Genomic DNA, 27,850 nt, shown 5'->3' on the forward strand with positions numbered 1-27,850 from the left:
TCTTGAATAGTGGTGTTACATTTGCTACCTTCCAATCCACGGAGACCATTCTAGAATCTAGGGAATTCTGGAAGATCAAAACCAATACATCCACTATCTCTGCAGCCACCTCTTTTAAAAACCCTAGGATGTAGGCCATCAGGACCAGGGGATTTGTCAGCTTTTCATCCCATTAATTTCTCCAGTATTTTTTCTTTACTAATCTTAATTACTTTAAGTTCCTCACTCTCATTAGACTCTTGGTTCCCCACTATTTCCGATTTGTTTTTAGTGTCTTCTACTGTGAGGACAGATACAAAATATTTGTTTAATATCTCTGCCAATTTCTTATTCCCCATTGTAATTTCTCCTGTCTCTGCCTCTAAGGGACCAATGTTTACTTTTGCCACTGTCTTCCTTTTTACATACTTGTAGAAGCTCTTACAATCTCTCTTTATATTTCTTCTTAGTTTACTCTCATATTCAATTTTCTCCCTCTTTCTCAATTTCTTAGTCATCCTTTGCTGATTTCTAAAACCCTCCCAATCCTCAGGCTTACTACTCTTTTTTTGGCAATATTGTAAGCCTCTTCTTTTAATCTAATACTATTCTTAACTTCTCAAGTTAGCCACAGTAGGATCATTTTTCCCTTGGAGTTTTTATTCCTCAAGGGAACGTATATTTGTTGAGAATTATGAATTAATTCTTTAAATGTTTGCCATTGCTTATCTACCATCATATCTTTTAATCTAATTTCCCAATCTACCCTTAGCCAACTCACCCCTCATACCTACGTAATTGTTTTTGTTTAAATTTAAGACCCTAGTTTCGGTCTTAAATACATCACTCTCAAACTTAATATGAAATTCCATCATATTATGATCACTCTTTCCCAGAGGATCCTTAACTATAAGAATACCAATTAACCCTGTCTCATTACATAATACTAGACCTAAAATAGCTGGTTTCCTAGTTGGTTCCTCGACATATTGTTCTCGAAAACTGTCTCAAATGCATTCCATGAACTTGTCCTCCAAACTACTTTTGCCAGTTTGATTTGTCCAGTCTATATGAAGATTAAAGCCCCCACAATTATTGCATTACCCTTGTTACATGCTCCTCTAATTTCCTGATTCCTGTCCAACACTATATCTATTATTAGGGGGCCTATAAACTCCTCCCACCTGTGTTTTCTGCTCCTTTTTATTTCTTAGCTTCACCCAAACTGAGTCTACATCCTTATTTTCTGAGCTAAAATCCTTTCTCACTACTGTCTTTATCTCATCCTTTATTATCAGAGCTTGCCCCCCCCCTCCTTTTCCATTTTGCTTATTTTTTCTAAAAGTCAAGTATCCCGGAATATTTAGTTCCCAACCTTGGTCACCCCGCAACCACGTCTCAGTAATGGCTATTAGATCAAACCCATTTATCTCTATTTGTGCCATTAATTCATCTATCTTGTTACGAATGCTTCATGCATTCAGATGTAGCGACTTTAATTTTAACTTTTTACTATGTATTGTGGACTGTAGCTCATTAGGAACTGAATTGAGATTACCCAAGCTAATTTCACACAGGACCCTTGCAGTTTAGCGAGAAACTGATACCAATAGCAATGTTTGAAGCCAAGTCCCAAAGGAGAAAGAAGAGGATCTTGGGGGGGTGATGTTTCAGACTTTGGATACCAATACAGTTCCAAAGCCTGTTTTTTCAAATGCACTGCATTGAAGGATAAACTTTTTAATGCTCTTTTTTGGCTTACACACACTATACTCGCCCACCATTCACAGACAAACAGCACTTTGCAGGCAGGAGAAGTTGCAGGATCCTTTCGAAAGATTTGCAATTTTTTAAAAAATTGAAATTCTAGATCTAGAAAAATAAAGTGTGCCCCTTCCATCTGTTATAAGATCCTGGATTGCCAGATTCTAAGATAGGAACTGAAGCTTAACTTAATTTCAGGGAGATAAGTGATTCTATATTGTATGAGAGCTGTAGCCCAGGATTTAGATAATTGTCATTACATGTTTGTAGAGATTGTTGGAAGCTGACTAAAGAAAATTCTTGTCTGAATACATTACTGGTAAAAAGATATTTAAATTGTAAAAGCTTCATCAACATTTCAAAGGATCAAAACAAGGAACCAAAACTAATAAGATGAAGCACTTATCAGGTTTGGTGCAAATCTGTTAAAGTTGTTGCAGTGGCAAATTAAAGTTCAAGAATGGAATCCTTGTGGACACTCTTATAGTTTGCTAGATGCTGATTTTATGAAAGGATCCCAAAGGGTGCAGGGAGAAAATGACTTTGGAGCATTGTTGAAAATCTGGTTTCTTTCAAGCTATTGAGGTGACAAATTAATATTCACAGAAGGATGGGTAGATAATGTTCAAACATAAATTTCCTGTGATCAAAACTGACCAATAAGATACACTTAACCGCAATTGTAATAGATTTGATTTCCCATTAGACAGTAATAAGATTCCTTGGGTGCAGGAGGATTAATAACTGTTTAACAGCATGAACAAATAATTACAACTATACCTATGAAATCCTGTAACTAAAGAAATGTCTTTCCATTATTTCTCTTGGTGATGGTAACTATTTATAGAATATAGAAGTAGGTGTATGTCAAAGCAATATTTTTTGTCGTGTAGTTAAGGCACCTTAAAGTAATTAACTCCACAGTGTTAAATGTTATTTAAGTGCTCCCTTACTTGTAGAAATTCACTTGTATGGGTATGAACATAAGGAAAGCTCAAACAATAAGCTCCATTTAAGGGAATCAAAATGGAAAATACAATCATTACAACAGGCTGCAGTGTTTTTTGCTGTTTAAAGGAATTGAACATTTCTGTTATGTTGAATCAGAGAAACTCATCAGCATTCTGTAGTGTACTGAAGGAGAAAGCACCATCAAACCTGACTTCCTCCATGCAGAATTTGAGAGATGTTTGAGAGCTGGGAACCTTGCACTGGGAGGGCTAGGGATAAGGATGCAGAACATGTAGCTAGATGCTTTCCTTTAGCAGTAACTGAGCATCAATAAACTTCACTGTGTTCTAATAAGAAGTCAGATAAGATTAAGAGCTTTCTTCATTTCCGTGTACTTTTTAAATTAAGTGACATTGAGTTGAAACAAACGTGCTTTATTGTCATTAGGCCAGGATATTTTTGCTGAGCTTGCTTGTTGGCAATATTGTGCCATCCTAACACCAACCAACGGTAATTTTTTCATTTTAAGTCTGTCCCTCCCAAGTTTTACTGTGTTGTCAGCTAACCGACAACAAGGCTCTGCTGGGAAATTGACTTAAATCTGAAGAGTTCTGATTAGTAAGTCCATAACAAAACCTGATGCTGAGGCCAATCGTGCCACTGCTATTAGTGTGCTGCCTGAGATCAACTTATTCAACACAGATCAGGGATAACTGGCTTGCCTGTTTGGTTCAGTACTACACAATGCGGTACATTTGTTTACTGACCCCCTTGGAAAGCCTTTTTAAATTTCGGCACAAAGATTCTATGCATTAGCCCTTTAGGAGATGATTATTCTGGGCAGGTGAAGTGTTTTCATTTTAAAATCAGATATAGGGCAGAAAACAGATAAATATGTTTCCTTGTGAGTTATGTCTTATTTTAACTCTTTGTCTCAGGGTATTTTAGCAAAAAAAAAGATTTTATAAGCAAGATTGTGAAGGACAAGAGTTTTTTGTCAATATAACACAGTTGATGTCTGTTGATAAAAAACCTTTTAAAAATAGAATAATGATTAAAATTGAGCTTTCATGGAATAGCATAGAACTTTACAGCACGGAAGGAGGCCATTACGCGGTGCCGGCTCTCTGAAAGCTATCTACTTAGCCCCATTTCCCTTTTAAATTTTTATTTTTAAATATTTATCCACTTCCCTTATAAAAGCTATTTTGGACTCTGCTTCCAACATTGTTTCTGGTGAAGCCATCCATGTCCTAACAACTTCTGCATAATTTTTTTTTAAATTCTCCAAACTCTTCCTTCGTTCTTTTGGTGGTGATCTTAAATTTATGCTGACTCACCTGACCAGTGAGTGTGTTTTTTCACAATTTACCTTATCAAAGCCGATCTCAGTTTTGAGCACCTCCATCAGATTTCCTCTTAATCTTCCCTTTAGTCTCTTTTCATAACTAATCCCTCTTATCTCTGATATCACCATATTGGTTCTCTTCTGAACGCCTCCATGGCTTTGACACCCTTACTAAAATAGGACAACTTTTCTGAACAATAAAAGAATTTGTTTTCTGATTTCTACCAATCTTTTCATTTTCTCTGCCAAATTTTACCCAGTTTTCAAGGGTCCAAAATACACCCCTAGAAATTCCTGTAGTTTTCTTTGTTAATTTTTTAAAAATGGAAATGTGGAGCCCTAATTATTCACCTCGAATAGGTTGTCTACTTTGGTTATATTCCAGGGTCACACTACAATCTCGCATGTAGATCTGTACTTACCCCTCTTTCCTGTTCTGAATCAATTATCCATCCACCTCTTGTTTAAAAGTGTTAATTGGCATAGCATTAACTGTTTTATTTGAGGGTCTATTTTACTGAAGTACTACTCTGTGAAGGGTCCTTCCAATCTTACTTGATCTTTGTTAATTTTGTACTTGTTCCTTAGTTCTACATTCACAGTCCATGTTAAATAGACTGATTGCATCTATATTACCCAGTTATCACAACATTTTAAAGGCTGAATTGAGTGCCCCCTCAATCTTCTGTATTCCAGTGAAAATCAGTTCAGTACTAAGAATCTATCTTCATAACGTAGTGTCCAAAGTCTTTAAATCGTGCCTTCTCTTTTCTGAACCTTCTTTAATACAGTCCCCACCATTTATACCGCTCACAGTTACGGTGGGCAACCGTCTACCAAGCAATTTCCCGTAACAACAAAAACTTGCATTTATATAGCGCCTTTAACAAAGTAAAACATCCCAAGGTGCTTCAAAGGAGAGAGTATCAAACAAAATTGGACACCGAGCCACGTAAGGAGATATTAGGGCAGGAAAGGGAATCCAAAAGTCTTCTACATGCATATAAATAGTAAACAGGTAGTAAGAGGAGGGGTGGGGCCGATTAGGGACCAAAAAGGAGATCTACTCTTGGAGGCAAAGGGAATGGCTGAGGTGCTAAATGAGTACTTTGCATCTGTCTTTACCAAGGAAGAAGATGCTGCCAAAGTCACACTAAAAGAGGAGATAGTTGAGATACTGGATAGATTAAAAATTGATAAAGAGAAGGTACTAGAAAGGCTGGCTGTACTTAAAGTATTCAAGTCACCTGGCCTGGATGGGATGCATCCTAGGTTTCTGAGGGAAGTAAGGGTGGAAATTGCAGAGATGCTGGCCATAATGTTCCAATCCTCCTTAGATATGGGGATGGTGCCAGAGGACTGGAGAATTGCAAATGTTACACCCTTGTTCAAAAAAGGGTGTAAGTATAAATCCAGCAACTACAGGCCAGTCAGTTTAACCTTCTCGAGGGCAATTAGGGATGGGCAATAAATGCTGGCCTTGCCACGAGGCCACGTCCCATGAACGAATAAAAAGAAAGACGTGGGGAAGCTTTTAGACATGATAATCCAGGACAAAATTAACAGTCACTTGGACAAGTGTGGATTAATAAAGGAAAGCCAGCACGGATTTGTTAAAGGCAAATCGTGTTTTACTAACTTGATAGAGTTTTTTGATGAGGCTACAGAGAGGGCAATGCGGTTGATGTGTATATGGACTTTCAAAAGGCATTTGATCGAGTGCCACATTATAGGCTTGTCAGCAAAATTGAAGCCCATGGAATAAAAGGGGCAGTGGCAGCATGGAAACAAAATTGGCTAAATGACAGGAAATGGAGAGTAGTGGTGAGCGGTTGTTTTTCGGACTGGAGGAAAGTACACAGTGGTGTTCCCCTTTTTTTGATGACTATTAATGACTTGGACTTGGGTGTTCAGGGCACAATTTCAAAATTTGCAGATGACACAAAACTTGGAAGTGTAGTAAACAGTGGTGAGGACAGTGATAGACTTCAAGAAAACATAGGCTGGTGGAATGGGCAGACACATGGCAGATGAAATTTAACGCGGAGAAGTGCAAAGTGATACATTTTGGCTGGAAGAATGAGGCGAGGCAATATAAACTAAATGGTACAATTCTAAAGGGGGTGCGGGAATAGAGAGACCTGGGTTTTCTTTTGCACAAGTTGAGAAAACGGTTAAAAAAGCATATGGGATTCTGGGCTTTATAAATAGAGGCATAGAGTACAAAAGCAAGGAAGTTATGTTGAACCTTTATAAAACACTGGTTCGGCCACAACTGGAGCATTGTGTCCAATTCTGGGCACTGCACTTTAGGAAGGATGTGAAGGCCTTAGAGAGCATGCAAAAAGATTTATTAGAATAGTTCCAGGTATTAAGGACTTCAGTTACGTGGATCGACTAGAGAAGCTGGGGTGTTCTCCTTAGAGCAGAAATGGTTAAGTGGAGATTTGATAGAAGTGTTCAAAATCATGAAGGGTTTAGATAAAGTAAATGAAGAGAAACTGTTCCCACTGGCAGAAGGGTCAAGAACCAAAGGACACAGATTTAAGGTAATTGGCAAAAAAACCAAAGGTGACATGAGGAAAAACTTTTTTAATGCAGCGAGTAGTTATGATCTGCAGTGCGCTGCCTGAAAGGATGGTGGAAGCAGATTCAATTGTGGATTTCAGAAAGGAATTGGATAAATACTTGAAGGGAAAAAATTTGCAGGGCTATGGGGAAAGAGCGGGGGAATGGGACTAACTGGATTGCTCTTACAAAGAGCCGGCACGGGCTCGATGGGCCAAATGGCCTCCTTCTGTGTTGTAACTATGCTATGATTCTATCATTCGAGGTGACCAAAAGCTTCATAGGAGCGTTATCAAACAAAATTTGACTCTGAGCCACATAAGGAGATATTAGGACAGGTGACCAAAAACTTGGTCAAAGAGGCAGGTTTTAAGGAGCATCTTAAAGGAGGAGAGAGAGGTAGAGAGACGGAGAGGTTTAGGGAGGGAATTTCAGAGATTAAGGCCTAGGCAGCTGAAGGCACGTCCGCCGATGGTGGAGCAAATAAAATTGAGGATGCACAAGAAGCGAGAATTGGAGGAGCACAGAGATCGCATAGGGTTGGAGGAGGTCACAGAAATAGGGAGGTGCAAGGCCATGGAGGGATTTGAAAACAAGGATGATAATTTGAAAATCGAGGTGTTCCTGGACTGGGAGCCAATGTTGGTCAGCGAGCACATGGGTGATGGGTGAATGGGACTTGGTGCCAGTTAGGATATGGGCAGCAGAGTTTTGGTTGAGCTAAGTTTACAGAGGGTGGAAGATGGGAGGCCGGCCAGAAGAGCATTGGAATAGTCGAGTCCAGGGGTGACAAAGGCATGGATGAGGATTTCAGCAGCAGATGTGCTGAGGCAGGGGGCAGAGTTTGGCAATGTTACGAAGATGGAAGTAGGCGATTTCCAATAACCCAATAACCATTTCCATCACTATAGAAGGCAATTATAAAGGTGCCGCTTACAATGTATTAAGTGCACCGGCTATTGGGGCAATTCAATAAGCTTCTTGCATCTTGTTAAAGTGCGATTACCGTAATTACTTAATCCTCTCCACATACTGTTTTAAAAGCTTTGCTGATTTTAGGCAAATTGAAGTGTTTATTAAATGTCTTTCAGCTTGTACTGCTGGCGATTCACCTGGTATGTGGGAGTTGATTGCCCTCCGCACTGCAGTGTAGTCAGACATTGCAGCTGTTTGTAATGAGAGCAAGGTGAAATAGTGTCTGAGCAATGGGATTACATGCATTTACTCAGTGTTGGGGCTCAATTTCTATTGCCCTGAAACTTTAGGATGAGCACGGTAGAGCTGGAAAATTCTTACATGATGCAATTTTGGGCTTGGTACTAGAGCGCTACTGACACTGTCTTTATTCTGCACTTCTCGGTTTTACTGTCCACCGTTTATAGGAGGCAAATCGCGTTAACACCAACGTTCCGACTATAAATGGTGGTGATTGCATATCAATGTTGTTGTTGGAGTCGTACTTCAGCAAAGCTGGTCATAGCATTGATATATTATGATTAGTGCCTATAGCACCATGGTGGCCACAACAATGGAATTGTGCAGAGTAGAAGTTATGGATTTTGTGTATGACTTGATTGGAAAAAAAAATCAAGCTTGTGGAAAGTAGAAGTACTGTGGATATGATTTATTTTCATAGAAATGGCTCAACTCGTGTTATCTCGTTCAGTGTTTCAGAACCAGAATGCACCTTTTTACTAACCTAGGATCGTTTGATAATCATATAGACCATTATTCATATATGTACAAGGTTAGTCAATGAGAGTTTTACCACGTTAAATGCTTTTGTATCATGGTGTCATCAAAAGGAGTTGTACAATTTCTGCTAAGACATGACAATTTCTCCACTTCAAAGCTTCAGAAACCTGCAGATTGATTTATCTTGGGAATAATTATTTCTACTATAGTACATTTGAAGTGTTAGATGATAGAATTACATTAATCAGTTAAGGCCTTCACAGTGGGCTAGAGTTAGGGCTTTTGAAATCACAAGGAAGCTCGGATTTGAATCTGATTGCTTCTAGTATTCACCATTGAGAAAAATAAACTACAGATTCTGGTGCCATAAATTAAAACCTTGACTTTAATTTATTTAACGTTGGGTTTTTATGTTCTGTAGCTAAGATGAAAAGGGCAGGAGAATGATGAAATATTAATGGAAGTACCTGTCATTTTGGTGCTAGGTTGATGTTGTTGTCGTGCTCGGTGGACTTGGTGGACGTTTTGACCAGATTATGGCCAGTGTGGAGACACTCTTCCATGCCACAAAGATGACTAAGCTACCAATTATCATTATTCAGGAGACATCCCTGGCCTGCTTACTCCAGCCTGTAAGTATTTAACCACTGCAGTAAATTGTTCTTAAGAACAAGTTGATTGACAAAAAACTTGCTTTTAATAAATTGCTTTTGCCAAGAATCCATCTTTCCACTTTTGTTGATTGATGACAAATTTTCTATAGTGGTAGATTGCTCTATAGGCACATACTTTTAAGTCATATAAGTGTAAAATGTTGCCCCGAATCTTTGATCCAGGAATGCCACAGTACAGTAATTTATAGAAAACCAAAACCTTGAAAAACATGATTGAATAGCCTACTAGTATAGTATCGGGAAAATTGAATAGCTGAATGATAGAGATAGTGCTGGGAGGGGCAAAGTGCAGGCCCATGGAATAAATAGAAATGTATTCAAATTCGATAAAAGAAAGGCAAATGGAAAGAAAGCAATATGCTGTAGTAAAGGTAAAGACATTCACAGTAATACTTGGTGACCAGAGCTGCAGCTACTTGTAGACTTGACTCTCTTTTGGTATTAACACTTGATATTCTATATAGCTGTTCTTATAACAACTAACGTTATGTGACGTCTAATGTTTGAAAACCCTATCACCGTGCCACCTACATGTGCAACAGGTATTGCTGTTAATTATTGACACGTTTATTATGGGTTTTCCATTGAAATAATATGAAATAGGACCTATTAATGCATTTTGAAATGGAATGTTACGGCCCACTCAATGTTATTAATATCTGATAGATATATAGCGATACCTTACAGGAAAGAATATTGATAATTAATGGCCGAGCTGCGTACATTATGGTTTTCTTGTGTGTTAAATACATTACCATATTACAAAAAAGCCTGGTCCTATCCTCCACCAAATATGCACGCAGTTTCCATCACTGGATATCAATTGGTGGGTTGGGGGGGGCTTCTCAAATCAGGGCACCGAAGATATTTATAGCAACCTATTGCTGTTTTAACATAGCAACTCATTGCATTCAGGGGATTTGTTATAAAATTAATTTGGATTTTGTTCATGACTTTGTGTCACTGGCAAAAGGTTTTTTTTTGTTCGATGTTAACCCCAAAAGGTGATGGTTGCTGATGTTGCAGAGCTCCATTGTGAACTTTCCTAGTAAGCTTTTTGCTGGCAATTAGCAGGCTAGATATCAAAATATCCCCCAGCATTTCGCTAAATCGCTATGTTCTTACATTGTGTTTGTCCGAGATCATCTTGGCTGTATGGCACAGCTTCTCACAGCCATAACCAGCTGAGCCATCGAGGAGCCAAAAATCTTTTACTAGATTTTCAACATTTCTTTAATGGCTCACTGTGCTTTCTAGCCAAAGGACAAATGTGACACATGAAAGACATTTTCAAATCTTCAGTATATAGCCTGGGTAAAATGTGTGTCAAATTTGAAATGCATGCGTATTGAAGGGTCTTCTCTCTCGACTCGGTTTCTCTTGAAAATTGCCTGAAGGGCACTGTCAGCAATATACTGAAGCCTCTGCTCATTTATATATAGCAGTTTGCCACAAAGTACTTGGAAATCATTTACAACTTGGAAGCTTAACTGAGTAGAGGAAATATGCTATTTATGAAAGTTATTCGATTTGCAAGCATGCTGAAACAGAATACTAATGGAAATGAGAAAAATATTAATATACATAAGACAATTTTACATGAATTTTAAGCCACATGATGCACTTCCTTTACTCCTGTTGGATCAGTGACAAAACCCTCAAATATGATAATAGGAATATGGTTTCACTTGTGAAGTTTCTACACATACAGGAAAGTGTTCTACTTTGCTCATATTTGGGCAGCAATGTCTACTTCCCCTTGTCGGCTCTGAATTTTATGGATTTAACTTATCAAGGATGCAACCCAGCTGTTTCGTCCCCACAATTCCCATCACCCCCCCCCCTCCCTGACCCCGCTGAAGTTGTTGCCTTTTGCTGGGATGCAGTTCCGTGACTGGTGACAACCCTCTAGTACTTTACTCGAGTGGCCATCCCTCATATGTTAGCTAGGGCAGTGAGTATCAGTAGACCATTTGACCTTGGAGGACATCACAGCCAAGCCTGATCCTTTTCTACCCCAACCGCCAAATGTGCACTTTCCGCCAAGGGTCACTGGACAACAATCAGGAGCATGGACCCTGACTGATTTATTTCTTCCCTCTTTCAAAACCTAGGGTTGCTAAGGCCAGTTGTTGCACCACAACAGTTGCCCCAACTGAGATCATCTAACTCAGCACAGACCAGGAATTGAACCTGGGACCTTCAGTCTGAATGACTTAGTACTACCCTGGAAAGTGGTTTTACCAATAGGTCAACAGCTCACCGCTTGAGTTTTATGAGGCAAAAAAGTAACATGAAAAGATTTGCCTTTCGGTACAGAGTTTTTATTCTTTAATAAAGGCGAGTACAATTTTTTAAACTTAAAAAAAAGTCTGTTTTGTTTGAGTTTCTCCACCCCCACCCCCCACCTCGTGAGGTGCTGATTCATGCTGGAGTCCGGATCAATGGGTGCCAACAGCCCTCCGAACCTCAGCCAAGTAGGCATTCTTCATGTAGTATTTAAGGCAGAGCATTATTTAAATGGTGATAAAAAGGGACCTGGGTGTCTTTGTACACCAGTCACTGAAAGCAAACGTGCAGGTGTAGCAAGCAGTTAGGAAGGCAAATGGTATGTTGGCCTTCATTACAAGAGGATTTGAGTACAGGAGCAAGGATGTCTTACTGCAGTTATACAGGGCCTTGGTGAGACCACACCTGGAGTATTGTGTGCATTTTTGATCTCCTTACCTAAGAAAGGATATACTTGCCATAGAGGGAGTGCAGCGAAGGTCCACCAAACTGATTCCTGGGATTGCAGGACGGTCGTATGAGGAGAGATTGGGTCGACTCGGCCTGTATTCACTAGAGTTTAGAAGAACGAGGGGGGATCTTATTGAAACGTATAAAATTCTGACAGGGCTAGACAGACTGGATGCAGGGAGGATGTTTCCCCTGGCTGGAGGGTCACAGTCTCAGGATATGGGGTAGGACATATAGGACTGAGATGAGGAGACATTTCTTTACTCAGAGGGTGGTGAACCTGTGGAATTCTCTAAGGCCAAGTCACTGAATATATTTAAGAAGGAGCGAGATAGATTTCTAGACACAAAAGGCCTCAAGGGGTTTGGAGAGAGAGCGGGAATATGGTATTGAGATAGAGGATCAGCCATAATCATACTGAAAGATCGAATGGCCTACTCCTACTCCTATTTTCTATGTTTCTATGTGTGAACATTAACAGTGAGTATCAGTAGGTGATTTCATTATGGCAGGCACCACAGCCAAAACTGATCCTGTTTTCACCAGATTTATACAGACCAGATGGTCACTAGATAATGATAAAAGCACAAGTTTTTCATGGGATTCAAAGCCTAAAGGCATGGTCTTGCATGCTATGCTGTGAACTGTTTTACAGTTTTTTAAAAATGTTGTTGTTGTTCTTCTTGCAACAATGTACAAATTTCATTATAACAGATTTTCTTAGTATCCATTGTCATAGGCTGCTTCAGACAGCAAACTTAAATCTGAACACCCAGCAGTCATTTGCTTAAAAATAAATCAGCAAAATACGAACATGAGAAAATGAAGGCAAAAGAAAGTTGCTAAGCCTAACTAGCAATTTTACCCTTGAGGTGGTGTCTTTGGTTTTGGGCCGTTTTCCCTTTGAGAAGAAAGTGGAGTGTGAAGGTATTTTGTGTACCATCATATGGATAGCAACCTAGGTTTCAGAAGGCTGAGGCTGAGGTGGCACTCACTGCCAAGGCCACCTCCTTCCATAGACCTGGATTATGCCCTTGTGGTGCCTGCTTTCCTCGAGGCCTATAAACTGAGTCCTCCTTTACTTGATTACAGACATGTCAACTGAAGGGTTTTTAAATTTATGAGCTTGGTACCCTGAAGGAGCAACAGCCTCAGACATTGCATTGAGTCACATTGTTATAGACACAAAAGGGCTCTCTTGACCCTTTAAGCTCCTGCAGCAAGTCTAGATTTTCCAACCCTGCGTGCAACCCGCGCCCCCACAAGAAGCAGGCTGTCTATAGGGGACGCAAATACACTGAATTATTTAGAATGTACTGCACAGAAATAGGCCATTTAGCCCAACTGGCCTATGCCGGCGTTTCTGCTCCGCCCGAGTCTCCATCCACCCCTCATCATCTGACCTTATCAGCATAATCATCTATTTCTTTCTCCCTCATGTTTATCTAGCTTCCCCTGGAGCCTGCCTTGAATATGTAATGAAGAGGCACTGACAAAAATAGGTTGTTTCTCGGTTGCATAATGCCAGCGGTTTAAGAAACCGTTCTAGTGCACTTCCAGTTGTAAATCTGCTGTTGAGGAAAATCCAACCATTAAAGTCTACAATTACATGCATTACCTGACATATTGGCAACTATCTCATTCACTGAAACAGTTCTATGCCTTCTCTGTCCTTCTATGTTTCTATTCTCTAGCACATTGACATAATTGGTTTCCTACCTGGACACTCTCAATTTCTTACCCAAACTATCTGACAATTTTCCACCACTGGCCATGTCTGTTTTCATCAACGATCAAATCATTCTTAATTAACTGTTCTTCCAATCATTGTACTGCCTCTGTTCTAAATATTTTATGTAGTTAGTTGGAAACCCCAGGATATTTTTTGGTTTAAGGCAAGTCTTCATTCATATATCCATCTATTTTGTTGGTATAAGTCTCTATTTCGAGTCATTTATTCAGGAGATTATGTAGATAGAAATAAAAAAAGGAATACTCCATGCATATTTTTTTTAAATTCCCATTTTTCCATATTTTTCACACAAAACAATTTAAAGAAAATGTCATCCACAATTTGGTCTGCCAATCAAAGCTCTTTTTTTAGCTTCACAGTTCTTAAGAGGCTGGAATAACATAACATCCAAGCACTTGGTCCAATGCTCCCAATAACCACTAATCACTATAGGCCCGAATAAGCGATGATATGTTTTGTGATTCTCAGTGAACTCATCCACACATTCTGTGCATTTACCTTGCTCCATCAGGTGAGCAGATTAGAGTGCCCAATTTGTGAGATGCCAGATTTAGTGATGCAAATTTTTTTCCAAAACTCTGAGACCTCAAAGTAAAGTGAGAGAATCTCATTAGACCTTCAATTTGAGGCAGACTCCTGCAAATTGGTCCCATGCAGTCGTCAACAATCTTTATTCTCACCTGTTCGGTTCAGTGCTGCAGGTTGCCCACATCGTTTTGGGGATTTTCAGCTGGCTTTTGGTAGTTTGCTTCTTCAAGGTATGTTTGTCTGTTTACAATTGGATGTAAAATTGTTCTTTTGTTGCTTTTTGGGTATATTTATTTTTGTCATTTCATTTCACCATATTAGTGCTTAGCACAGTTTATATTTGTTTTCCCCAATCTTCACCCCACAAGAATCCTGTTGACAGCTGTTATTTCATTTGCAACAAGCAAATTGCTCGGCATGGAACGACATCTGCATTCCCTTTATCAATACAATCAGTCACTTCTTCAAAAAAAATTACTCTTCTGAAACATGACTTAACTTTAATAAATGCATGTGTAATCTATAATTAACCCATGCCTCTAAATGCTCACTAATTTGATCTCAAATTATGGATTCTAAGAATTTGCCCACAATTGATATTAGACTAACTGATCTATAGTTATTGGGTTTATTATTCTCGTCTTTCTTGACAAGAGGAGTTACATTGGTTATCCTTTTGCTATCTGCCTAATTTGCATATCTACAGAGGATTGAAAAATTGTTGTTATCGCCTCAGAGCTTTCCTTACAAATTCCTTCAACAACCTAAAGTGCATTCCACCAAGACCCCAGGACTTATCATCCACTTTGAATTTTGCTAATTTTCAGAAACAAAGCCCTTTCTAAATTTATCTCAGATAATTTTTCCACATAGATTCTTGTACAGGTACATTCTTACTTCCACCATCATTTGTAAACACAGATGCTAAATATTTAATATCGCTGCCGAACCTTTGTCCACCACTAGATTCCCCCCTCATCACTGAGCAAGATTCTTATTTAATTATTCTCTTACTTTTAATAATAAAAGCCCTTACTGTTTCCTTTTATATTATCTGCTAGTTCTTTTCTCATATTCCCTTTTAGCCCTTCTAACATCCCTTTTCGCCTCTCTACTACACTCTCTGTATACTGCATGATTGTCTTCAACATTGTTAGCCCTAACTTTATCACACGCCTCCATTTTAGTTACACTGTGTTGCACTCCCTCACTGGGTCACCTCTGCATGCCTATCCATCCTTACACTGTATTAGCAGGAGCTCCATGACACATATAGGTATCTCGCTTTCTACACTCCTTCCCCGCCAGAATGAGTGTCCCATTATTTTCCCACTCAACACTACTAACTCAACTGTTGCCCTACACCCATTCCTATCAGATCTGAATTCGTGGCTGGGTTGTGAGCAATATCAATATTATTCAGTGCTAGAAATATAAAATATTTAGTGGAAATGTGCATTTAAAACAAAAGAACAAGACCATCAAAGAGTTAAGCAAAGCATCTCATTATTTCAGAGCACAATGTACTATAGGAATGTCCTGATAAATTCAATTTTCTGTGTGTGTACGTGCTTAGTCTTATAAAATAAGGACATGCTTGCAGTCTGTGTTGGCTATAGGCAGTTGGATTGAATGGCAATGATGGGTAGCTTTTCATTATATGTTTTAATAAGTTCAAGTAGACTGGTGCTGTAAAGATAAGAAGCAATAGAATTTTGATTTGAACAGTTTATTGTAATTCATGCCACTAGCAAGAACTGCACTACTAACTATGTAAATATAGATCATTTAATCATTCACTAGTGCTATTAAATGACACTGTGATGAATTGTTCTACTTTTATGCATCTTTTGATATCTTGCATTACAGTTGTGTTAAAAATAAGTGGTTTCACTTTGCTGAAAGGCACACATCGTGTAAGGGTGAAATTTTGTCACCCATGTAGAAACTAAGTACTTGCACAAATTTGTAGCACAACTCATTTGCTACTGCACATGTGCTAATGCTAACCCTAACCCTAACACCAGCCCTAATGCAGCAACTTTAAGTTTTGATTTGGGTAATGCAGTTTTAGTAAAATCCATATCATTGCTATCCTCACAGCAATGGACCCACCTGCTTAATCACATAAATCCAGCTTTTAATACTATGCTCCTATTTCTATATGGTACAGAATTGCATCCTCCACAGTATATGTATCCTTAAAAAAATTGCCATTTTTGTTTAGCGTTTCTATCCCCAGACACTCAATCACTCACAGATGCTCTCATTATCAGCACTACCTCTCTCCCCTACACCATTTTATTTTCCCTGTTTCTTCTAAACACGTTACATGCTGATATATGAAATTATTTCATTCCCATCATTAAAACATGTCACCCTTAAGGCAATATGGAGTTGTACACTCCGTTTTACAACATTCTCTGATACTCGCCTTTATGACTAGTGTCGAGAGGAATTAATAATTTTCACTTGGCTTTCCTTTTGAATATTAACAGCATTATATATGTGTGCAGTAAAGCACATTGGTGCAGAAAACATGCAACGAACCTTTAAAATAGATGAGTGTCTGTTTCTAAAGGTAGAAAACAAAGAAAGTTTTGGATGTCCATGCTGGCTGTTCACTCTAAGTAATCCGTCATTGTGATTGTTGTGATTATTCACTGCTACTTAAGTACTGGAATGCATTGCAAGAGTATTTGGTTCTAAGTAAAAACAGGTTAGTTTAACCCTTTATAACTCATTGGTATTCTGTTTGCAGTTTTGGGTGCAGTACCTTCAAAAAAAAACATGAAACATTGGAAACGTGTGTGAAGACCAACAGGGACATTATTGGGAATTAAAGTTATAAAGGCTGGTGTTGACTGGAGGTCACCAGTTACAGTTATTGGCTTAGTACAAAGAGGAGAAGAGTCAATTCACTCTTAACTCTCAATTCGCTTTATTCACATCGTTAGATCATATACATATAGTTTATATGTCTGGTTAGATATGGACATGCAGTTTGCACCAGGTTATACAGTTTTATACCCAAACTAGGATCTAAACGCTATACGTCTGGTTAGATATAGACATGCAGTTTGCACCAGGTTATACAGTTTTATACCCAAACTAGGATCTAAACGCACACCCAATAGGTTTCTCTGACACTCCCTAAGTGATCTTACAACACCAGGTTATCGTCCAACAAATTTATTTTAAAATCACAAGCTTTCGGAGATTATCCCCTTCGTCACCCCTAAGTGGTCACAGAATATAAAAGATAATACCCGAAAAGGAGAGCTGACGCTGGCCAGGCGTTCCGTTCTCTCTCTCGACATCGTCTCTACGTCCCTGACATAGGTTCTTCCACTTCCGCGATGGTTGGTCTCCGAAGTCTTCGCTGGCTCCAGGTGAATAGCTGGGGCCCAAACACTGATCCCTGCGGTACCCCACTAGTCACTGCCTGCCACCCCGAAAAAGACCCGTTTATTCCTACTCTCTGTTTCCTGTCTGTTAACCAATTTTCAGTCCCTGCGAGTATATTCCCCCCAATCCCATGTGATTTTATTTTGCACACTAACCTCTTATGTGGGACTTTATCAAAGGCCTTCTGAAAATCCAAATAATCCACATCCACTGGTTCTCCCTTACCTAGTCTACGAGTTACATCCTCAAAAAACTCCAGTAGGTTTGTCAAACATAATTTCCCTTTCATAAATCAATGTTGACTTTGTCTAATCCCATTGATATTTTCTAAATGTCCTGTTATCACATCCTTTTAATATCCTTTTGCAAGCAAATATTTCTTCTAATCTTCTTTACATTTCTAGTACTGATCCTTCATTTAACATATGGAATAGTTCATGTCTTATCTGTTAACTCTTTCACAAAGGGGCTGGATGAATATCTGGTTCAGGAAGGTGGTCAGAATACACATAGACCTTGATGACCAAACACTCAGCACTGTCGCTATTGAGACTCCTATCACCATTTAGAATGCAACCAAACAGTGAAATATTCTAAATCACATAACCTGGAGTTTTAGAACGAGTTACATTGAAACTACAACACAGAAACAGGCCATTCGGCGTTTATGCTCCACATGTACCTTCTCCCACCCTATATCAACTAACCCTATCAGGATACCCTTCTATTCCTTTCTGCCTCCTGTGCTAATCTAGCTTCCTCTTAAATGCATCAATGCTATTTGCTTCAACTACTCCTTGTGGTAGCACGTTCCACATTCTTACCATTCTTTGGGTAAGGATGTTTCTCCTGAATTCCCTATTGGATTTATTAGCAACTATTTCATATTTATGACTTCTAATTTTAGTCTCCCCCACAAGTGGAAACATTTTCCCTACGTCTACTCTATCAAACCCTATCATTATTTTAAAGACCTTTATCAGATCACCCCTCAGCCTTCTCTTTTCTAGAGAAAAGACCCCCAGCCTGTTCAACCTGGATAAAGATATCCACTCAGTTCTGGTATCATCCTTGTGAATCTTTTTTGCACCCTCTCCAATGCCTCTATATCCTTTGTTGGACTATAACCTGGTGTTGTAAGATTCCTTACATTTGTCCACCCCAGTCCATCACCGGCATCTCCACATCTATATCCTTTCTATAATATGGAGACCAGAACTTTGCACAATACTCCAAGTGTGTCTGACCGATGTTCTATACAAGTTTAACATAACTACTTTGCTTTTCAATTCTATCCCTCGAGAAATGAACCCTAATGCTTGATTTGCCTTTTTCATGATCTCATTAATCTGCATTGCTACTTTTAGTGATTTGTGTATCTGTACCCCCAGATCCCTTTGCTCCTCTATCCTGTTTAGACTCTAATTATCCAAGCAGTATGTGGCCTCCTTATTCTTCCTACCAAAATGCACCACCTCACACTTTTGCTTGATTTAAGTTATATTGTCTTGGAAGTTACACCTTCAAGAGGTTGCATAAGTTACAAAGAGTCTATGATGAGGCACTTTGTACATGGTCAGTTGGAAGGAGCAAGCTTGATAGCCCAAGTGGCCTATTATCATCCTATGCTTTCTTATGCCCCTTCTCTTTCAGTATATAACTTTAAGCTTCTCTATCTTGTGCTGCATGCCACTTATATCGGTATGAAAATATGCAATCTAATTATGTACCACTATGAGCGCACACATGAAATGAGGAAAAAGATTGAGCAAAGTTGGGGGAAGCAAGAACAAGCTCAAGAAAGAGCGGTCTAATGTTCGAGGTCCAATTAATGTTTGTTCAGACAGTGCTGCATCAAACGAAAACACATGTGAACGGCACACCTAATGCAAGAAAAATAGCTACAACTTTAAATTACATTGAAGAAGCTAAGAAGGCAAGCTATGTAAAAGGCAGAAATACATTTGATGGTGTATGAAGGTGATGCTGAAGAATTAAACCGTGTTGTGTGGATATGGTAGCCTTATGATACTGGACTAGCAAACTAGAGAGAGAGTTCAAATTCTACCATGACATGTTGTAAAATTGAAATTAATAAGTCTCTGGTAATTTGTGGGCTAGCACCAGAAAATGACAATGAAAGTTGCCAGATTAGTTGGATTTTTACAACAATGTCCTTCAGGGAAGGGAACCTGCCTCCCCCTTCAGGTCTGGCCTGTTTGGACAGTTTCTTTATCCTTTTCAATAACAAAAGCTAGAGACAGTAATATTTCTGACAATTAAATATATTTATTATTGTTTCTAAACATTCATCTTAAGACTATATACATACTAGTACACGCAGTCCTACGTCTAGAAACTTGCACATATAGAACTTCCTGCGAATCGTGAACATTGCTTATCCAAAGCTTTTCATGGTCCTCACCTTGAAGGTGACTAAAGTTCCTTCTGAATTTTGCCTAGTATTTGTCCTTTATATTTTAAAAACAAGCTTTCATTATCTAATTCTTGCTGAGGTTAACTTGTTGAGTGTTTCATTACCCTTAGGACATTGCACATACAATGATAGAGGTCTCGTGTCCTGGTTAATATCCTGGTCAATATCCTGCTACATTGTCTAAGGTTTCAGCAACCACTGCTTCCTATGTTTGCTATTCCTTAACTATATCTTTTGGTCTGGGGTGACATTGTGATCAAAAGATGAGATCTGCCAGATTAAAGCGAAATACTGCGGAAGCTGGAAATCTGAAATAAAAACAGAAAGTGCTGGAGAAGCTCAGCAAGTCAGGCAGCATCTGTGGTCGAGGGCAAGAGTGATTAAATGATAAAAGGGATGATGGTGCAAGGCAAGGAAGGTGGTAACGGGACAGGTTAAGAAACAAAAGATTGATCAGGAGTAGCTGTAAATGGCAGCAGCAGAACCATTACCAGCACCAGCTGACCAAAAGAATGGGAGCAGTGGTTATAATCTGAAGTTATTGCAATCAATGTAGAGTCCAGAAGGTTGTAAAGTGCCTAAATGAAAGATGAGATGCTGTTCCTCGAACTTACGTTGAGCTTCATTGGAACAGTGTAAGAGGCTAAAGACAGAGAGGTCAGAGTAGGAGTGGGAAGGGGAATTAAAATGGCAAGTGACCGGGAGGTCAGAGTCATGCTTGCGGACAGAGTGGAGGTGTTCAGCAAAGTGATCACCCAGTCTGCGTTTGGTCTCCCCAATGTCGAGGAGACATTGTCAAGGACCGCAAGCTTCAACAACTCTTAGATCCCATCACTTTCCTCTGACCCCATCCCTCCCTCCAATCTCACCCTTTGTCGTGTTTTCACTATCCCCTCTGACCTTCCCCTCTCTGACCCTGAACGATCAGTCCTCAGCAAAGGCCTTAGCTTCATCCCCTTATGCCCTCACCTGAATGAATTTTGAGCTCGACATGATGCTGAGCTCTTCTTCCGTCACCGTTATCTCCGTGTCCACTTCTTTGGCCGGGAGTCTTCCCCCGCACAGCAGACCCTTTCTCCGTCTTCAGAATTCTCGTTCCACCTGGACCCCTCCCTCTAGCCTCTTACCCTCTTGGTCTTTTCATTGCGAGCTGCCGGCGTGACATCGGCTGTCTCAATTTCTCTACTCCCCTCACTCACTCTAACCTACCTCCCTCTGAACTCGCAGCACTCCGTTCTCTCAGGTCCAACCCTGACATTGTCATTAAACCTGCTGACAAGGGCGGCGCTGCTGTTGTTTGGCGAACAGACCTCAACTTGCAAAGGATGAACACCAACTCTCCGACACCTCCTCCTACCTCCCCCTGGACCATGACCTCACTGCCGAACATCAAACCATAGTTTCCCAGACCATCGCTGACCTCATCTCCTCTGGAGATCTTCCCTCCACGACCTCCAACCTCATAGTCCCCCAACCCCGCACGGCCCACTTCTACCTCCTTCCCATGATCCACAAACAGGACTGCACTGGCAGACCCATTGTTTCAGCCTGTTCTTGCCCCATGGAACTTATTTCCTCCTATCTTGACTCTATACTTTTTCTCCCCTTGTCCAGTCTCTTCCAACCTTCATCCACGACTCTCCTGACGCCCACCGTCACTTTAACAGTTTCCAGTTCCCCGGCCCTAACCGGCTCCCTTTCACCATGGACATCCAGACCCTCTACACCTCTGTCCCCCACCAGGACGGCCTCTGGGCCCTCTGCTTCTTCTTCAAATGGGGGCCCAACCAGTCCCCATCCACCACTACCCTCCTCCGTCTGGCTGAACTTGTTCTTACATTGAACAACTTCTCCTTTGACTCCACTCACTTCCTCCAAATAAAAGGTGTCGCTCTGGGAACCCATATGGGTCCCAGCTATGCCTCCCTTTTTGTGGGATACGTGGAACATTTCTTGTTCCAGTCCTCCTCAGATCTCCTCCCTCACCTCTTTCTGGTACATTGATGACTGTAACAGTACCATTTCCTGCTCTCGGCCCGAACTGGAAAATTTCATCAACTTTGCTTCCAATTTCCACCCTTCCCTCACCTTCAAATGGTCCATCTCCGACTCTTCTCTTCCCTTCCCTTCCTCGACTTCTCTCTCCATTTCTGGGGATAGGCTGTCAACCAATATCCATTATGAGCCCACCGACTCCCGCAGCTACCTTGATTATACTTCCTGCCACCCCGCTTCCTGTAAGGACTCTATTCCCTTCTCCCAGTTTCTCCGTCTCCATCGCATCTGTTCTGATGATACCACCTTCCGCACCAGTGCTTCCGATATGTCTTTCTTTTTCCTCAACCAAGGATTCCCCTCCACTGTAGTTGACAGGGCCCTCGACCGTGTCCGTCCTATTTTTCCACACTTCTGCCCTCAACTCTTCCCTTCCCTCCCAGACATGATAGGATCCCCCTTGTCCTCACCTTCCACCCCACCAGCTTCCATATTCAACGTATCATCCTCCACCATTTCCACCACCAAACACGTCCTCCCTTCCCCTTTCAGTATTCCGAAGGGATTGCACCCTCCTCGACACCCTGGTCCACTCTTCCAACACCCGCTCTCCTCCCCATGGCACCTTCCCGTGCGAGCGCAGGAGATGCAACACCTGCCCCTTCACCTCCTCCCTTCCCACCATCCAGGGCTGCAAACACTTCTTCCAAGTGAAATAATGGTTTACTTGAACTTCTTTCAATTTAGTATATTGTATCCGCTGCACACAATGTGGTCTCCTCTACACTGGGGAGACCAAACGCAGATTGGGTGATCGCTTTGCTGAACACCTCCACTCTGTCCGCAAGCATGACCCTGACCTGCCGATCGCTCACCATTTTAATTCCCCTTCCTACTCCTACTCTGACCTCTCTGTCCTCAGCCTCTTACACTGTTCCAATGAAGCACAACAGAAGCTCAAGGATCAGCACCTCATCTTTCATTTAGGCACTTTACAACCTTCCGGACTCAACACTGATTTCAGTAACTTCAGATCATAACCACTGGTCCCATTTTTTTCCGTCAGCAAGTGCTGGTAATGGTTCTGCTGCTGCCATTTACAGCTACTCCTGAAGAATCTTTTGTTTCTTAACCTGTCCAATTACTACCCTCCTTGCCTTGCACCATCATCCTTTTTGTCATTTAATCACTTGTGCCCTCTATCCTATCACAGACCTTCCTTTTTGTTCTTTCCTCTTCTCCCCCTTTCCCTTTCCCTGGCTCTGTACTTGCTCAAAAACTTTAACTCTTAACATCTTCCAGTTCTGACGAAAGGTCTTCGACCTGAAACGTTAACTCTGTTTCCTTCTCCATGGATGCTGCCTCACTTGCTGAGCTTCTCCAGCATTTTGTTTTTATTTCGTATCTGCCAGCATACAGGTCAAACTAATTTTGATTTACTCGTGGTTTAACCATAATTGCTACATAAGCTGTTCTTTCTTCGTTCTGTATCAAAATAATGTAAAAACATATTCTTACCTGGCCTACATTTGACTCCAGACTCAAATTATGTGGTTTACTCTTAATGCCCTTGGAGCAACTATTGATGTGCAATAAAGACTGCCCTGTCAACGTCACCCACATCCCAAAGACAAAGAAAAAAGACAGAATCAAGACTGATAGCAGGGAGCCAAGTTCCCAGCAGCAACCAACACAGGACAGGAGAGAGACTAAGTTTTAGTGTTTCTGGAATAGTGCTCCACTGCTCATGGTGAGGGCAAAACATTAGTGAGGTAATGGATAAACTTTTATAACATCTCATAATTTTCTGACTATATATGCGGTAACCTTCATGGAATCCCACACTCACCTGACAAAGGAGAAAGCCTCCGAAAGCTTGTGATTTTCAAATAAAACTGTTGGACTATAACCTGGTGTTGTAAGATTCCTTACATTTGTCCAACATATTTGATTCAATGAACTATTATTTATGCTTTCTCCTATACTTCCATTCCATATACATCTGATTGAAAAGTGATGAATATACCGTCAGCTCTTCTAAATCAGAAGAAAATGAAATGCAGGAGCCAGTATGTTTTTAAAAGGGACAAATAAATTAATTTGCTGTGTAGTGGTCATCGTCATGCTGTGGTTGGCATCAATAAAATTCAGTGAGTGACCATCTTTTAGCCAGAGCCTTGATATACCAGTACAGTCAAAGTTGGGCTATCACTGGGCAATTAGGCTGGACTTTTGGGATTGGCTTGAAAAAAGTCTTCGGACAACATTGGCCTAGCCATCCAGTGTAATGGAGGTATAAGATAATAGTCTTCATCGGTACAAATATAAATACAACTGCCATTTTGTAAACTTGATTTTGCCAGTTTGAATGATGCAACTACATTGGTTTTCTGCAAGTTTTCTGTATTTTTGAGGGAAATAACATATTTGATACAAGTGAGCTTGACTTTATTTTCAGTATAGAGATCCATAAATTCAGATACAATGCCCTGGAATTTGCTGAGTGGCAAACGAATGGCGCCCGCCGCTCATTGGATTTAAACTTGCCCGTAAACAATCCACGGGCTTTAGTGCGTGAACTGCCTCTAATGGTGAGCTGCAAAAAGTGCAGCGTCCTCTCCCGGGCATCTGTGAGCTGTGAGAGCGGGGCAAGGATCTGTCTGTCCCCTCAACCAATCAGATTGAAGCATCCTTGACGAGTGGCACAGAGTGAGAACCAGGAAGTGAAAGCTACAGCAGTAAATTCAATGTAAAATCAGTTAGAGAAAGCGAAATAAAAAGAGGGTAAGAAATATTGAATTAAAAAACAGATAAAAGAAACAGAAAGCAAAAGTGTTTTTTAAAAATCAATTTTTTAATTGTCCACAACAACTAAAATTGGACAGAAAGAGACTCCACGTTTTTAAAAGGAAATTTTCAGTGCCAGAGAGATTGTTTGGCAGTCATTAAGACTTAGCATGCCATTAAAAGTTAGCTTAGGCCTAAAAAACCAAGCGTACCTTTTTCTGTGTAGATTAGTTGGTTTCCAGATAGGCAGTGCAGCAACTTTGCGCTGGTCCATTCATTTCAACAGAGGTCCAGCCTGTGAGCTGTCCTTTTCGCACGGCTTTCGGAGGAGCAGGGCATCTCGTATATCTTCCGGATTTGCGAGTTTGACTGCACATGTACGCTCGCCGGAAGTTACTCTTCCATTTGCACTGAAATAACGCTGAGCGCTGTTCAGCTCTGTTATTTTTGGAGCAAATTCCGGGCCATTGTTTTATTCACCAAAACAAGTGAATATATTCTGGATTAGATTTTCTGTTCTGCCTTCTTGGAATGCTCTGTGTCTGCATCTCATTTAAAAAAAAATAAAGCTCTACTCATTTTGCTACTTATTTCGGTGCTGCAGCATGCCTGTGTTTCTCACATACAGAAAACCTGCTTTAATCAGGTCTTATTAATGTGCATGATTTCCCATAAAATTGAGGGGAAAATTACACAAGGTGAGCAAAGTGGATGGTAATAGCCATAATTAACACAAATCAGTCAAGCACACAAAATGGCCATCTGTAATGATTTTTACAAATGTACAAGGAGAAATCTGTGCACATAAATACGAACAAAACAGTGCAGAAAGCAGTATGTTATTGGGCCCACAGAAACAGTATTTGACCGCTGCCCACCAGGGAAAAGAAAGCTATCAAAGTAGAGTTTTCACTGTCAGGATCCTATTAATCGCAAAATTACAAGTTTATCACAAGTACCAGCTGAAAAAATGATGGCGGTTTGATAGTAACCATCTTTAATGGGCAACTGAGATATATTCTAAGCATTGAAGTTGCAAATAAGCTGAACTTGATCATTTTTAAAACCACAGGATTTCAGATGAATTTGAATAGTCTGATTTTACCTGTTTGTGAAAAGATTTGCCGTAGAGATAAAATTACCACTGTGCATCACGCTTAAATGAGTTATTGACAAAATGATCTGTAGTGTATAAATGTGTACAAGTAATAGAAATAAGCCATAAATTTGAAAGGCTATGCTGGCTGGGGCAAGACGAGGTCACAAAATTGAGCGTCCCATTTAAACGGGTTCTTGCAGTTTCCTTGCCCACAGCATTGTTCACTCATTTGGAATGTGGGGAGGCCTGGCCTGTAGGATTAGGCTTCTTAAAGGTGAACATCACTTTTTCATTTTTTAAGAAAAATGTTCTCAAGAGTGCAGAACATTGTAATGGAACCCATGTACAAGCCATTAAGAATGGCTGCCACCAACTGACAGGCAAAGTGCACTGTTGTCTTCTGGGGGTGGATACCCTGGAGTGCCAAACAGCATTGTTCACTTCACACCTTCCTCATGCAGAAGCATGCCCACTTTGTCAGCCATCAAATGGAGGTCAGGTGCTCTGCCATTCTGTCACTTGCCCACAGGGTCAATTTCATGCTTCCACATTGTGTTTCTTCCACCTCATTTTTGGCTAGCACTTATTTTCCTTCCCTTCACCCACAGCGTTGGCAAAGGCTAACAAATATTTGAAATCTGCTTTTGGTTGGGGGGGGCAATGGATGGGGGTTGCAGGGAGGTGGTTAAGGAAATAAATGATAGAACTTTCAGGTGATTACACAAATGGGTTTGAGTGGTTACTTTATTAGTTAATTACTATAAGCACCTAATCTGAAAACCCTTTGCATGATTGTTCAAGCAAAAACAAATGTTTTAAATTACTTGTGTTTTATGTAAGTCAGCTGTACTTTGCAATGAAAAATTCTGGGGCACAAACTTCCACAAAGACTGTGGATTAGTGTGAAACAATTTGCACTTTATTGTTTGGCAGCTTGAAATCATCATTGTATATTGTTTCTCCTTATTATAATTAGTTTATCAACTTTGATGTATAAATATGGCTTGTAAATTGGGTTTGATAATGGGGTGTCACTGAATTGACTGCTGCAGATATGTTACGTGAGTGACAGTAATATAAATGTTACTGTATGTCAACAGGAAAAATGTTAGGACTGAAATGAATTGCGATGAAACTTTGAATTCTTTGAGCTGCTTTAAAACCAAGTATCACTGCACTGATTTATCAGTGTAAAGAAAGTAATTAGCAATGAGTTCTTCAAGATTGCTTTGCGAATAAATTTCTTTAAATTGAATACAATTGTAAAATTTTTAAAAAGTAAAATTTGAGGTGAATAAAATGTATTGTCTCTGGCAGGGTCACCACAGACTGTGTGTCGACACAGGGCTGGAGGGTAAGTGGTGTGGCCTGATCCCAGTGGGAAACCTGTGCAACAATGTAACAACAACTGGTCTCAAGTGGAATTTGAGTAAGTGTGAACATTTTTAAAACATTAGCCAGAGTTTGCTGAAAAAACACATGTGGCCCCAAATGCTGTTAAGTTAGACCGTTGAGCGCCCTGTTCTACCAGTGGAGAATTTACACCAACATTTGCTGGAGTGCTTACTAGAACCTGCCACAGCGAGGATAGTCGTGATTCAGACACACGCTATTGAGAAATGTTTGCTATCAATTCTGATTTTGACATGAACAGTATCCACTTTTTATTCTGGTTTATAAAAGCGCTGTGTTTGACCTGTGAATCCCGTTTCGCGAAGGTACCACAAAAACATTAGTCAGATTAATGATTTTGTTTTCTAAAGTTGTGGAAATATAATTCCTGGGTGTAATATAGGCAGCTCGTGTGGCTGCAGGTACCTGAGCTAATTGAAGGCTTTGAAATTATAATCATTTTCAGATGGTGGGCAAATTCATTTCAAAGCATGGGTCTTGTGTTTTGCAAGGAGGAGAAGTATATTAAAAACTTAATGCAAGATCAGTAGGAATTAATTATTTAATAATTCATTTCTCACATGTCACGGCCTTTAAATTCGGAGCAACTGCACGGTCTCTAATAGTCGTCCTAAATCTTTAAATAGGTCGATATTCTAAATTAGCGATTGACACTGTTAAAGAACCAGAGATCAGTGAATGGATACAAACATTAAATGGCAATCAAAAATTC

General features: G+C 40.1%; 1 protein-coding gene across 3 annotated transcripts in view; it reads left to right on the plus strand.

The window, feature by feature from the left end:
* tpk1 (thiamin pyrophosphokinase 1) overlaps window positions 1-27,850 on the plus strand; it is a 313,195-nt gene that overhangs the window by 155,718 nt on the left and 129,627 nt on the right. For all 3 annotated transcript variants that reach the window (XM_068005694.1, XM_068005703.1, XM_068005710.1), the window contains 2 exons: window positions 8,791-8,937; window positions 27,043-27,154. In XM_068005694.1, the coding sequence (XP_067861795.1) occupies window positions 8,791-8,937; window positions 27,043-27,154 (259 nt within the window). The remainder of the gene's footprint in view (window positions 1-8,790; window positions 8,938-27,042; window positions 27,155-27,850) is intronic.

The sequence above is a fragment of the Heptranchias perlo genome, chromosome 2, assembly GCF_035084215.1.
Source record: "Heptranchias perlo isolate sHepPer1 chromosome 2, sHepPer1.hap1, whole genome shotgun sequence".
Taxonomy (NCBI): Eukaryota; Metazoa; Chordata; class Chondrichthyes; order Hexanchiformes; family Hexanchidae; genus Heptranchias; species Heptranchias perlo.